At 28.1% G+C, this 13549-nt stretch overlaps 4 protein-coding genes across 6 annotated transcripts; 1 reads left to right on the plus strand and 3 right to left on the minus strand.

Moving 5' to 3' along the window:
* Positions 1-248: 248 nt before the first annotated feature.
* LOC138180326 (EEF1A lysine methyltransferase 1) lies at positions 249-1986 on the minus strand. 2 transcript variants are annotated; one of them, XM_069114091.1, is made up of 5 exons: positions 1848-1986; positions 1068-1300; positions 776-923; positions 479-688; positions 249-416 (listed from the first exon to the last, which is right to left on the minus strand). In XM_069114091.1, exons 2-5 carry the CDS (start codon positions 1215-1217, stop codon positions 283-285), a joined length of 642 nt encoding a protein of 213 aa, XP_068970192.1. In that variant the 5' UTR covers positions 1218-1300; positions 1848-1986; the 3' UTR covers positions 249-282. The 2 variants fall into 2 exon arrangements, with proteins under 2 accessions (XP_068970192.1, XP_068970193.1); XM_069114092.1 differs by lacking the exon at positions 1848-1986 and adding an exon at positions 1504-1556 and having other exon boundaries at positions 1068-1295.
* GlnRS (Glutaminyl-tRNA synthetase) lies at positions 1929-5274 on the plus strand. The gene is made up of 10 exons (XM_069114088.1): positions 1929-2060; positions 2250-2554; positions 2649-2839; positions 2935-3190; positions 3268-3565; positions 3711-4090; positions 4175-4493; positions 4576-4796; positions 4879-5071; positions 5139-5274. The coding sequence occupies exons 1-10, from the start codon at positions 1938-1940 to the stop codon at positions 5187-5189; spliced, it is 2337 nt and encodes a 778-aa protein (XP_068970189.1). The 5' UTR covers positions 1929-1937; the 3' UTR covers positions 5190-5274.
* LOC138180325 (parkin coregulated gene protein homolog) lies at positions 5220-6539 on the minus strand. The gene is made up of 4 exons (XM_069114090.1): positions 6235-6539; positions 5852-6170; positions 5615-5764; positions 5220-5550 (listed from the first exon to the last, which is right to left on the minus strand). The coding sequence occupies exons 1-4, from the start codon at positions 6337-6339 to the stop codon at positions 5390-5392; spliced, it is 735 nt and encodes a 244-aa protein (XP_068970191.1). The 5' UTR covers positions 6340-6539; the 3' UTR covers positions 5220-5389.
* Positions 6540-6650: 111 nt separating this feature from the next.
* LOC138180321 (DNA-directed RNA polymerase III subunit RPC1) lies at positions 6651-13385 on the minus strand. 2 transcript variants are annotated; one of them, XM_069114083.1, is made up of 20 exons: positions 13112-13385; positions 12706-12841; positions 12481-12630; positions 12069-12404; positions 11648-11980; positions 11438-11575; positions 11138-11335; positions 10450-10686; positions 9913-10246; positions 9588-9837; positions 9266-9495; positions 8840-9190; positions 8616-8784; positions 8219-8558; positions 7927-8114; positions 7652-7799; positions 7398-7550; positions 7141-7341; positions 6913-7046; positions 6651-6806 (listed from the first exon to the last, which is right to left on the minus strand). In XM_069114083.1, exons 1-20 carry the CDS (start codon positions 13153-13155, stop codon positions 6719-6721), a joined length of 4158 nt encoding a protein of 1385 aa, XP_068970184.1. In that variant the 5' UTR covers positions 13156-13385; the 3' UTR covers positions 6651-6718. The 2 variants fall into 2 exon arrangements, with proteins under 2 accessions (XP_068970184.1, XP_068970183.1); XM_069114082.1 differs by having other exon boundaries at positions 6651-7046.
* Positions 13386-13549: the final 164 nt, after the last annotated feature.

The following is a 13549-nucleotide window of genomic DNA, read 5'->3' on the forward strand; positions in this document are numbered from 1 at the left end:
GAAATTAAATGTATATAAAAATTTTCTCTACAATACTAAAAATTACTTGATTAGGTAGAAAAATATTTTCATTAAATATTCGATAATATTCGTATACGAGAAACATTAAAAATTGTATTTAATATACCGGAAGTAACATAAGCTCAAAAAAATATATATGAAATTTGAAAATAACGAATAATCGTAAATTTAAATTTCTTCTTATATTGAGTTAAGTTAGTAATGCCAGGTAACATAGAACGCTAAAATTTTATATGTGTACAATTTCTTTATTACACAGTTTTATTGTAACATTTTATCAAAATCGAAATTTGAATAACAGTAAAATTCATTTGCAAGATTATTTCGATGATGAGGTACAAAGTTGCAAATTTTAACATTCAATAATCTCTCTGCCAAATCGCTCATAATAGCACCTGCAATGTAAGAATAAAAGTAATTAAGAACTAAAAAATTGATTATTGATTATCAAAAGTACCTGTACAAAGTACAATATCCTTTTTGGCTAAGAATTTTATTGTAAGGGCAGTTTTTGTTAAACATTCATCAGAAAGAAATGGTGGATCAGCTATCACTAAATCGTAAAAGTTTGACATATCTCCAGGTATATTTAAAGGAAATTTATAATTGTATGGTACAAAATCTGAACCATATGCTTTAAAACGTTCATCATACTCAAAAAGGGTGACTGTAGATAAATAATTAATATTAATAATAACAATAACATATTTGATATTACATAAATCATGAAATTACAAATAACATATTTTCAAACCTTTTCGTTCACCAGAAGCTTTTTTCAGTTTACTATAAAGTGTAGGGCATGATATTAATGCAATTTTTCCATCAGACTCTGTACATTGTATAGCACCTTTTACAAGAGTATCTGTTGTTTTGTCATCATACCAAAACTGACTTAATTGCTAAAATTCAAATTATTAAATCATTAAACATCTTAATAGTAAAATATAAAATTAATTAATAAACTATTTCACAAATCACAAATTTACAAATAAATATGAATTGTTAAGAAGGACTACTAATCTATTTAGTAAAAATTAACTTACCCAATTCTCATCAAAAGAGACATCTAAATGTTGATTTTCTAAAGTATGTTTTAACTGATTTTCTCTTTCTTCCTTTTCTTTAAGAAACTCTTTTAAGGCAGCAAGTGTCGTAGGACATAACTGTAAATCATCATCATCGCTTTCATTCATTTTTAACTACTTTTTGTATATGTGTATGTACATATATGTATTTTATTTATAAATAATAATTTAAAATGTCACATTTTGTGTATCTGTTGGAAAGGCAATTAGTTTTAATTGTACACAAATATATGTGTAACATAACCAAATATTAACTTTCAATTAATTAAAACATGTGTTAAATTTGTATTATTTTTTAAATAATAAATATCAGTTATATAAAATTTTTTAATGAAGAATACTATCAATTTGATACTTAAGATAATATAGGTATCTTATCGAAAGTAAAACATATTGTATCTATCTATTAAAAATTTAGTAATTTTATGATAGTTGATTAGGATATTTCTGCAAAATAAATTTTATATTTTTAAAGTTTGTCAATTTATTAATTTATTGATTTCATTATTTAATATTAAAGTAATTTAATATAATTCTTATATAAAATTTGTATATATTTAAATTTTTTATCATATTTCTTAATTAATAAAATGTAAAAATCTTAAATGTAATTGATTGGTTGTAAAATATAAGCATAGCGATAAATATACGAGATTTAATATTTAGAAAGATATAATAATTTCTTTGGAAAAGATTATATTCCTTATCACATTATTGCTTTAAAATCCACGTATTTACCAAGTAATTTTACCGAGTATCTTGTACACATATGTCTTAATTCCCGGCTTTAAAATCACACTAAATTACGTATTGAGAAAAGAAGAAAATATGACAATGGATTCACAAGACGACGTAAAATTATTTCAGTCTATTGGTTTAAGTGAACAAAAAGCTAAAGAAACTCTAAAAAACAAACAAGTTTCCAATAATTTGAAACTTGCTATAATAGAGGTTAGTAAGTTATACATACAAGATATCTTTTTAATTACGTTTTTTGTTATTTAGTGATGTAATCTTATAAGTTTGAATTATATATTATAAACCTTTTCACTTGTTTATATTTGAACAAAATGTAAGCATTATTGCTACATATGGTATACCTTTGTAATATCTGATTATACCATGTGTTATTTTTTGTAGGCTAATAAGTATGGAATTATTACATCAGAAATTGGAATTTTGTTATATCAACTTGCTTCGAAAATTAAGAATCAGATTGCAAATAAATTGTCATTTCTTGCTAAATACATAGCTGAAAAGAAATTAGATACAACTCAAAGATTAGATGTTGGGTTAGATTATTTACTTAATCATATAGAAGGAAATGTCGATGTATCTGATTTTGAGAAAGAATGTGGTATAGGTATTGTTATATCTCCAGAAGAAATAGAATGTGAAGTGGAGAAAGTAATAAGCACACATAAAGTGGAAATAATAGAGAAAAGGTATATATGTTATATTTTTAACATTAATATTGAAAATTTGGCATTTATATTGTTAAGAATTTTATGAGTTTTACAAAACAAAATGTTTTTACAGGTACCATTTTAATATTGGTCCATTAATGCAACATGTACGTAATACTCTAAAATGGGCTGATGGAAAAGCAGTGAAAAATGAATTTGATGTTCAAATGCTTGATTTGTTAGGTCCAAAATGTGACTCTGATCTTGTACCACTACCTAAACCAGCAAAGCAAGCAAAAGCACAAAAGTCAGGAAAAGAAAAAGGTAAATCAAATGGTATTAATGCAAATAATATGTTCATCTATATGTAATTTATGTATTATAATTCATTATTAAAAAGCTGCCTAACTGTTATTTAGTGGAATCAAAAGGTGTGACAGCAACAAATGAGAAAACAGATGCTCAGACAATAAGTGAATTAATGAAAACTAAAGTTCATTTTCATAAACCAGGCGAAAATTATAAAACTGAAGGATATATTATAACACCAAATACACACAAATTACTTCAAGAACATTTAAAAATAACAGATGGCAAAGTAATAACTAGATTTCCACCAGAACCTAATGGAATTCTACATATTGGTCATGCAAAAGCAATTAATATTAATTTTGGGTATGCTGTATCGTATTATAGATGTGATTCTTAATTTCTGTAATATAAATTATATTTCAAGTATAATTCCATTGCAGGTATGCAGCAGCCCATGATGGAATATGTTATCTACGTTATGATGATACAAATCCTGAAAAAGAAGAAGAGAAATTTTTTATTGGTATTCGTGAAATGGTAGAATGGCTTGGGTATAAACCAGCTAAAATTACTCATTCTTCTGATTACTTTCAACAGTTGTATGAATGGGCTATAGTTCTCATTGAAAAGGACTTAGCATATGTTTGTCATCAGTCTAGTGAAGAAATAAAAGGTTTCAACCCACCTCCAAGTCCCTGGCGTAATAGACCTATTTCAGAGAGTTTACAGTTATTTCACGTAATAATTATTTATTTCAGATGAATTATTGTAGCTTAAAATTTTTGATTATTTAAATGTTTTTAATTTTATTATGTATGGGTATGTACAAAATTTTAAGTTATATCATAAAATTTCTTGATTAACTCTATAATTTTCTATATAGGATATGAAGGATGGGTTGCTTGAGGAAGGTGAAGCTACATTAAGAATGAAAGTAACATTAGAAGAAGGGAAACAAGATCCAGTTGCATATAGAATAAAATATGTTCCTCATCATAGGACAGGAGATAAATGGTGTATTTATCCAACTTATGATTATACACATTGCTTATGTGACAGCATAGAAAATATAACTCATTCTCTTTGCACCAAAGAATTTCAGTCAAGAAGATCATCTTATTATTGGCTTTGTAATGCTTTAGATATTTATTGTCCTGTGCAGTGGGAGTATGGTAGATTAAATGTATGCTATACAGTTGTTTCTAAAAGAAAAATCAGTAAGTTGATTGATGAAGGTATTGTATCTGATTGGGATGACCCAAGGTATGTTTTAATGTAAAAATTCACTATATTAATAAATTTGAAAATATAAATTTTTGATGCTTATTGTATATATATTTTTTGTAGATTATTTACATTAACAGCTCTTCGCAGACGTGGTTTTCCACCTGATGCTATAAATAATTTTTGTGCACAAATGGGTGTGACTGGTGCTCAAGTAATTGTTGATCCAGCTGTTTTAGAGGCATCTGTGAGAGATTTTTTAAATTTAACTGCAAGTCGACATATGGCAGTTCTAGAACCATTAAAAGTAACCATTAGCAATTTTCCTCATGAAAATTCTATAAAACTAACAGTTCCTAACTTTCCTAATGAACCAGATAAAGGACAACATGAGATTGTCTTTGATGAAATTGTATATATTGAGGCATCTGATTTCAAAGAGGTATATAATGCTATTTCAGTTCAAATATATGATAGAAAATATTTGTTATGATTCTATTAAAGATGTCGTTACGCATTTATAGAAAGCAGAAAAAGATTTTAGACGTTTAACACCAAACCAATCCGTTGGTTTAAAGCATGTAGGGATAGTATTAACGATCAAAAAAATTGAAAAAGATAACATGGGTAATATCGTGAATTTGATTGTTACACAAGAATCCATTTCTGAAACTAACAAGCCTAAAGCTTTTATACACTGGGTATCAAATCCTGTGTTAGCATCCATTAGATTATATGAACGTTTGTAAGTATTGGGTTAATGTAATAATTTATTATTATTGATCTAATAGTTACAATGTTCTATTTGTTCATAACACAATTTTCAGATTTAAACACAAAAATCCTGAAGATTCTAATGAAGTACCAAACGGTTTCTTAAGTGATATTAATCCACAGAGTAAGAAAGAAATCGTTGGATATATTGATGCAAGTTTGGCACGTTCGGCGAAAGTTTTTGAAAAATTTCAATTTGAACGTATTGGCTTTTTCTCTGTAGATCCGGATACAACATCAGAAAAAGTAATTATAACTATGGTATTTAAATTTAAATATTACTATTCTTACTAATTTCATTCGCTTTTTACAGCTCGTTTTTAACAGAACGGTAACGTTAAAGGAAGATGCTGGGAAAGTGTAAATGAAATGAAATGAAACATGCATTCAGACATTATGTATGAATAATTGAGTGTTATATAATTTACCATGCTTTATAATGTTTTGTATAATATTTATAAATAACAATTATGTTTAAGATAATAGATATTTTTTTATAGTTTTAGAGTTTTACAGTTTAAAATCATTACTAGATAATTAGTGGACAATATAAATAGGTATTATTTAATTCATCATACAAGATTCGTATGTAGGAATCATATATTTAATATTTATAAAAGCATCTTCACCTCCATATATTTCAAGTAATTCAAGAGTTTCTTGTATTATATCTGCGACGTTTTCACCTTTTTGTTGTGAGTAATCGATACCTTCTCCAAGATTTACTGGAATGTCAAATTTAATTTTTATCACTTTACATAAAATTATAAATGTAGATTAAAATCTTACCATTTCTATCTTTTAATAAATTAAGCACTGGTAAGATTTGTCTAAAATACGGTACTAAAGCTTCTCCAACACAATCTGTAGAACGTACAAGATTTTGAAGAGCTCTCAGTGTTGTACACATAATTTCTGACATTTTTGTATTTAAGGCTTCTACAATAAACAAGAATTTATAAAATCGTATAAACACAATTTTATACAATTTGCAAAATCTTTTATTAGAATAAAAAGAAAAATCACTTTTAATAGGAATTATTAATTGTGGCACAACAGGTAAAATTTTAGGACCACCGTGTTCTAACATGTCAGATATTCCCTGTTCTACTATAAACTTAATCGGTTGTTCAGTTTCCGTTAACCCATCAAAAAATAACGGTAAATAATGATGAAAATCTAAATCCTCGATGTTAACTTTCCAGCTAAGTTTTGTTCCATATTTATCCTTTTCCAATGCAACTGGAAATACGCCCCATTCATAGAATTTTCGAAAAGTTGATGGTTTAGGTGGTTGAGGTTTATACAATTCATATCGAGGAGGTTTTTTAACTACAGTGTTTTCCTAAATATATTATAGATAAGTATCAGTTCACATAAATATAACGTTTAGAATATTGAAGTGTTACCTGTAAAGCTTGAATGGTGAAAGCAGGAACAACTCTGGGTTTTCTCTTTTTATATCGTGGTAGGTCTTTTCGAATTTCATCCCAAAATTCTGTTTCATTTACCATTCCGATATGCGTTTAATCAAAAGATGATTTGATAAATGAAATGTTGTAGAATATCTTATACAATTTTATTCATGAAGAAAATATTAAAATTCTAAACACGTCACCGTAACTAATATCGTCGATTCATCCTAGATATATTGCGTTATGGTAATTTAATGTACAACAAATATGGATCAAACATGTTTCTTAGCAACTATACTTACATATGTTACATACAACTATACATATGTATATCTATATTTAAAAGCACATTTTTATTTTAAACATAAGTTTTAAATGGAACAAATTACTAAATATAAAAAATGTACGAGTTTCATTAATATACATATTTTTATTTATGTACATTAAATATTTCGCTATAAAATATACAACAGTTACTTTACAATTTTTTTGTGGTTTTTGTAGTTTTGTTGAATTGTGGATCGTCAAATATCAATTCCCTTATTCTTGGCTCATCTTTGTCAGCTGTATTTTATTAATAAGGAAAATAATATATTAAAAATATAACAAATATTTAAAATAGTAAATTGACTAGTCTCTTTAAATTTGAAGAAATGAATTTGAAAAGGATATTTGTGAAGTAACTTGAAAATTCCTGTTCCTACAGGAACTGGAATACCCATTATGATTGATTCAGACACACCACAAATAACATCTTTTTGACCATAATAAGCTGCATCAAATAGATGATCAGATGTTTTTTCAAACTGTTAAATAATCATATATTAGTATTTTTGTATATGTACATAATATATATTTAAATGTAATATTAAAAAAGTATAAATATATATAACATTTTACCGAAGCTAAATTTAAGACAGATTCCTTCATTTTAGCTAAGCCTTGTCTTGTAATACCCAGTACTTCACCTCTACTAGTCATTAAATCTGCTACAAGCATTGGATGTCTTCGATCAATACTCATTCCATGATTTTCCATCACCAATTTGATTTCTGTCATTATAGTTGCTCTTGCAGCCTCAATTCCTAAAGTTTTGAAAACCTAAAACATCATATTTATATAATGGATAAGTAAATAAAAGTGAATTTTATATTTACCTCAATAGTATTGTTTGAAGTTGTTTTTCTGCCCAAAACGCCAAGAGTTGCCATTACTTCTCGCATATTGTTTCCTTCTACAAACAATTTATACCTTGTTTTACCACTTGAATCATCGTTATGAATTACAGCTCTAGAAACTGACGGTAAACCCTATAAATTGTATAATCATAAAAAGACATATACAGTTTAAAAATTATGGAAGTATATTTATTCATAATGAGTATATTAATATATATATTTTCCCATTTTACCTTTATAACAATATTTGGAATTGTCTCTTTAAGCTGTGTGAGAGCATAATTTATGCTGTATTTACTTTTACTTGGATTCACAGTGATAATAGAATCTCCTCTAACATTTACTAATTTTGGATTCAATCTTAATTTTGATGTACAGATCCTATATAAATTATCATTTATTAATTTAATTATTTAGTTGCCAATTAATTAAATGTATACTTATGTAAATTTTTATTACCAAAAAATATATTTTATTTTATGTTGCAAACATAAATTTGTACACTTACGAATAACGTATGGAGTTAACATCTACTTCTAACTTCAATAATTTTATTCTATCAATATCTAACTTAACCAATAAGAAACAATCATCGGGTAAATAAACTTCTTCAATATATTCTGTCACTTCTCCTAAAGTAGTTTTTTCAATCCTGCCTTTTACTCTTCTAGCATATTCCGGATCTACGTCATTTTCCTAGTAAATGAATCAATAAATGTTAACATGTTTAATAACATGTTTATTTTTTCACACACATAGCTATTGAGATGCATTATAATGCATTTAAATGTAGAACTTACTAAAGCTGCTGAGATGATTGGAGTACTAATCTTAGGATTTGCATTAATGATTTCTTTAATACGCGGTACACCCTGAGTAATATTCATAGATGCTACACCGGCGAAGTGAAATGTTTTTAATGTCATTTGTGTACCCGGTTCTCCAATACTTTGTGCGGCAAGTGCACCTACAGCGGTACCTGGTTCTATTTTTGCTTTCATATATTTTTCTTTACAGGTATGAATAAATTCAACTAATTGAGAAACTGTGATTCGTTCGAGTTGGAAAATTACAGGTATATTCGATGGAGCATTATATCGCAGGTGTATTATTTTGCGTGCTACACCTTTAAGGAATGTGCTGCAGAAATAAATAATATTTAATATCTTATTTTCAGTAGTTATGCTTAATACTTACGATAATTCTTGTTTAAATTCTTCACTGAGGCATTCACAATCTTTGGAACCTAGTAATTCATTTGTAGCTTTAATTAGATCAGGACCGTCTAGTGGTTCTTCATTTTTACATGGCGACTTAGCTGTTACGTGATCCAATACTCTCTTATAATCCACTGGGCAATCTTTTCCTATTAAAATAATTGTTTGATTACTTTGTGATCGATATTATAAATAATATCTTACCTTCCATGTATGTAGGATCTAGACCATCGCCACCATACAATATTTGTATAATATCCCCCACTGAATTACGAACTGTCATATCATAATGAAGGCACAGATCTTCTAAACTCTTAACTAGTCGTCGTTGCATGTAACCAGTCTCTGCAGTTTTAACTGCTGTATCAACAAGACCTTCTCTTCCACCCATAGTGTGGAAGAAAAATTCCGTTGGCGTTAGACCAGAATAGAATGAATTTTCTACGAAACCTTTAGCTGCAGGGATTTTTGAATGTCTTTCAAAGTGTGGTAGAGCTCTGTCTTCAAATCCATTTGGAACTCTATGACCGCTAATAGCTTGTTGTCCCACACACGCTAATTAGAATGAAAATATTATATAACAAAATATTCTTTGTATATGTATACACATATGTATATAGACAAGCATACCAATCATTTGAGAAATATTGATAAAGCTTCCTTTACTGCCAGACAATGCCATAATTAATGGACTGTTACTTGGATGGAGTTCTTTTAAACATGCTTTACCAGCATGATCACGAATTACTGAAAGTTCTTTCAATATCATTGCTTCTAATGTTTCTTCCTCTGAACAGCCAGGTTGGCATACAAGACGTCCTTCTTCCATTTGACGAATGTATTCTGTACATTTAGAATACCTAAATCATAGTTAAAAAACAAATCTACCTTATTCGTAGATACTTTTATTCATGATATTTAATAATTTACAAAAAAAAAAATGCACATTTACCCGGCATTTAAAAGCTTTTCTTTGGCTTTAAGAAGTCCTTGTCCTGGTGTAACATCTCCAATACCAATAGAAAAACCTCTATTCATAAGAAAGAAACTTGCCATTCTTGCTAGTCGCCACATAGCTATTGTTGCAATATCTTCGCCCCAGTCGCGTAATAGAATATAAAATATATTCTGCTTTGATCCTGAACCTAAAGTCGATTTATCCATGGTTCCTGCTAATAATTCTGAATTCCGGATAATAACATCTGCAATTCATCACTTTCATTATTTTCCTGCAGTTTTAAGGAGAGCAACAAATTATACTACAAAATTATACGTACAAGAATCATTAATACATAATTCCTGGTTGCTAGTATAAGCTCTTCCTTTTGTTTTTAAATTAGCTTTAATATTACAAGTACTATTAGGTTTCAAAATTAAACTAAAGATTTGTTTCCCTGTCCATAACATGCTTGGCTTTAAAATAGCTGGTTCAGGAAGAGTTATAGACATGGCAATATCAGGTCCTGCTAGAAGACAACCAGCTAGTTGACTTGCTTGAGCTTTATTTAAAAACATGTCCTTTTGTGTCAGCAGATATCCACCAGTAATGAAATCTTGTGTCGCAGCTATTAAAAGTTCTCCATTGCGAGGTGTAACTAAATTTGATTTATTCTATAAGCAAGTAAATGATAATATCATTTTTATAATACTATTATATATATATATATATATATATATATATATGTTATATATTATATGTATTATATATTACAATATATACATTAATATGGAACATAATATAATTCACTCCTTAAGTAGGAATTTGCAAAAATTCTTTCCCTGCTTAAGAGTTTAATATGACATTTGCATATTACCCCCATTAAAATTAAAGCCTCTGCTCTTGCTTCTTCAGTTTGGGGAAGGTGTAAATTCATTTCGTCCCCGTCAAAATCGGCATTATATGGTGTACAAACACACTCATTAAATCTAAATGTTCTGTGATCTAATACTTTTGCTTTATGTGCCATGATACTTAATTTATGCAACGACGGTTGCCTGTTGAATAATACTACATCATCGTCTCTCAGATGCCTTTCGACGATATCACCGTACTATTGAACAAAATGTATATAATTATTTTGCTGCAGTATAATATACCGATCAACATCCACTGCAAATATCCCATTTAGGAAATATAGTCTAAAATGTTTTTCTTGGCACTAACACAAGCGACAGTCTAATAGCGGCCCCATTCTTATCTAATGCAAGCCAATATCGACTCATTCTAGTAACTGACATACTGATGATACACATATGCCAATTTCACTGGCAAAAAGACATTCATGAGAAGGAACAATATTACCAGCGTCGGGTTTATACATCTTAGCCTGTATTTTCTAAATAGGTTTGCAATAGTTGAGACCTTCTTAGTTGAAGTCCTCTATTTCTAAGCTTTCCATTAATATACCACATTCCACTATGCACTATATAATTTAGGTTAATTATGACTAATTATTTTGTACATATAAAGTACATAACAACATTTTATACAAATGAAATTACCTGTAAATCTTGAGCAATTTTTTGTCGGTTACCATATTTTAAAAATTTTTTAAATTGTGTTTTCCCTTGTTGAATGAAATTTGCACCTGGATGTATATCTGGACCATTCCTTACAAGTTTTCGCATTAGTTCTATATTTGATGGATTTACTCTTTCAGGATATGTTAAAATTTTGGCAACATGGATAGGTACACCAACCTAATAAAAAATGTAAAATATATATATATATATATTCAATTTTATTATTAAATATATATATTATTTAAATGTTTGAAACAATTTATTTAAATGAAATCTTACTTGCTCAATCCTCAGATTAGGATCTGGTGAAATAACAGTACGACTAGAAAAATCTACACGTTTACCGGATAAATTTCCTCGAAAACGACCCTGTTTTCCTTTTAATCTTTGAACCAATCCTCTACCAGATTTTTTTGGCTAAAATAGTTCAATAATTTATCATTAAAATATTAAAGTAAGCAAAAGATTCAATAATTCTTTATAACATACTTGCATATTTAGGGGTATACCAGACATTTCACTATTTATATAAAGGGCACAATGCAATTGTAGAAATTCCCAATCTTCATTGTACATTTGTACTTTAGCTCCACTTTGTCTATGTTTCTGAATAACATCATTGATAAAAACTATTTCTGATAATTTCATTGTTAAATGATCTTCTGTTGTACCAGCTTTTAAATCAGACACAACACTAGGTCTAATACAAATTGGTGGCACAGGAATTCTTGTCAATATTAAGTCTTTTGGTAATGCACACTCTGAATTCATCAATAACAAAGGAATCTCACTTTCTGGTATTTTTTCCAAAATGCTTTGTACCTTAAAATATGACATAGTTTCTGTAATACAGAATTTTACAAAAAGAGGTAAATAGAAAAAAATATTATAAATGAATTTTATTTTTTACCTCCAAAGGATTTAATACACTAATCAAACCACTTTGAAGTACTCCTTCTAATGCTTTATTATCCTCAAGCACATTGTTATATTCTGCTAACTTTTGTTGAACAATAGCATCTATTTTCTTTTTCCCTTTATACTTTTCATGCACTATTTTAAGTAAACCAGCTTTTTTAACAGTTCCATTAAGATCCCGACAATGTTGACAAACTGTAGTTTTCTTAGCTTTATCTAGAATCTGTTTACGTAATGCTTTACGTGTTAAATATCCCAAATTAGGATTTAATACTCTGGCTAAATAATGCTTTTTGTCTGCTTTAGATAGCATAACATGAGAACAATTCTATGAAGTAAAATATTACAATTATTATCACTGTTATTAACTAATTTGAAATTAAATGAAATAAATGATGAATTACTTTACAAATAGTTTGAAGAATACCAATGATAGATCTAAAATAACCAACATGAAAAACAGGCAGTTCTAAATCAATGTAGCCAAAGTGTCCAATACATTCGTTTAAAGATTTACCACATGATACACAACTGGTAGTATTATTACAAGTACCCTATAAATTAACATTAACAATTATTTATAAAGAAAGCATTAACATATGAAAAAAATGTCCTTATATTTTAATTACCATTTTCCTATCGAGAACTCCATATGGAACTGGAGTATGTTCAACATCCTGATTATATAAATTTTTAGCCACAACATGTATATGGGCTTGCCTTTCCATGTTGTGGCGGCTGTCCACTCCGAATGATACATGAGAGCTAATTAATTATAAAAAGTGAATGAATAAAGTAGATAAAGAATAATAGATATCAGTTACATATGATAAGCATTACAGTTTTATTATTAACTTTTTCCATTAACCAAAAGATCTAATCAATTAGATAAGTACAAGGATAAATAATTTAACAAGAAATTCAGTTATTCATATTATCAAATCTATATATTTTTCTAAAAGCACTTAATATTAAAAATGATGGAAATAATAATAAAAAATCTATTAGGAAAACAAATTAAAGTAATTTACATACATTTTGCGAGCTACGTCTGTTTCTCTGAATTGTTCTTTTACCATTGTGAAGGTTATATTTTATTTCCTCTCGTTCAATATATGCTATCTATAGTATAAGCTTATTTATAAATATTGTACGATATCAAATAAATAAATTTCAAACTATTGTAAAACATGCACTACTCTTTTACGTAGATCATGTATTAAACATCCGAAAGAATTCAGAGAATTCTTTAAACACGTGTTGTCCTCTACTCGTGGTGCCATCTCGAATTTGACAGTTTTGTACAAGCTGTCTTACGTCGCATTACGGCATTACCTACAATCTTATGTCAATTAAACAACCGCCTTGCAATGTTATAATATATGAATGAAACTTCTTTATGGCAATATTAACATTAATTGATTCATATTTTTCTCACTAGGTCAGATTTTATATATCTTTTTATGTTTTATA

The sequence above is a fragment of the Bombus flavifrons genome, chromosome 5 (genome assembly GCF_040668555.2).
Source record: "Bombus flavifrons isolate JBK064 chromosome 5, iyBomFlav1_principal, whole genome shotgun sequence".
Classification (NCBI taxonomy): domain Eukaryota; kingdom Metazoa; phylum Arthropoda; class Insecta; order Hymenoptera; family Apidae; genus Bombus; species Bombus flavifrons.

Excerpts from the sequence above, each read along its gene's own strand:
- LOC138180321 (XM_069114082.1), bottom strand. The coding sequence starts at position 13,155 with ATGGTAAAAGAACAATTCAGAGAAACAGACGTAGCTCGCAAAAT. Across the intron at positions 10,247-10,449 it reads AGGCTTTAATTTTAATGGGG|AATAAATCAAATTTAGTTAC; the intron begins GTAATATGCAAA and ends ACTTGCTTATAG. Across the intron at positions 7,800-7,926 it reads GTTAACTCCATACGTTATTC|GATCTGTACATCAAAATTAA; the intron begins GTAAGTGTACAA and ends TAATTTATATAG.
- GlnRS (XM_069114088.1), top strand. The coding sequence starts at position 1,938 with ATGACAATGGATTCACAAGACGACGTAAAATTATTTCAGTCTATTGGT. Across the intron at positions 3,191-3,267 it reads GCAATTAATATTAATTTTGG|GTATGCAGCAGCCCATGATG; the intron begins GTATGCTGTATC and ends ATTCCATTGCAG. Across the intron at positions 4,494-4,575 it reads AGGCATCTGATTTCAAAGAG|AAAGCAGAAAAAGATTTTAG; the intron begins GTATATAATGCT and ends ACGCATTTATAG.
- LOC138180326 (XM_069114091.1), bottom strand. The coding sequence starts at position 1,217 with ATGAATGAAAGCGATGATGATGATTTACAGTTATGTCCTACGACACTT. Across the intron at positions 924-1,067 it reads TCTCTTTTGATGAGAATTGG|CAATTAAGTCAGTTTTGGTA; the intron begins GTAAGTTAATTT and ends TTTGAATTTTAG. Across the intron at positions 417-478 it reads GGATATTGTACTTTGTACAG|GTGCTATTATGAGCGATTTG; the intron begins GTACTTTTGATA and ends CTTACATTGCAG.
- LOC138180325 (XM_069114090.1), bottom strand. The coding sequence starts at position 6,339 with ATGGTAAATGAAACAGAATTTTGGGATGAAATTCGAAAAGACCTACCA. Across the intron at positions 5,765-5,851 it reads ATTAATAATTCCTATTAAAA|AAGCCTTAAATACAAAAATG; the intron begins GTGATTTTTCTT and ends TGTTTATTGTAG. Across the intron at positions 5,551-5,614 it reads TTTATTAAAAGATAGAAATG|TAAATCTTGGAGAAGGTATC; the intron begins GTAAGATTTTAA and ends TTGACATTCCAG.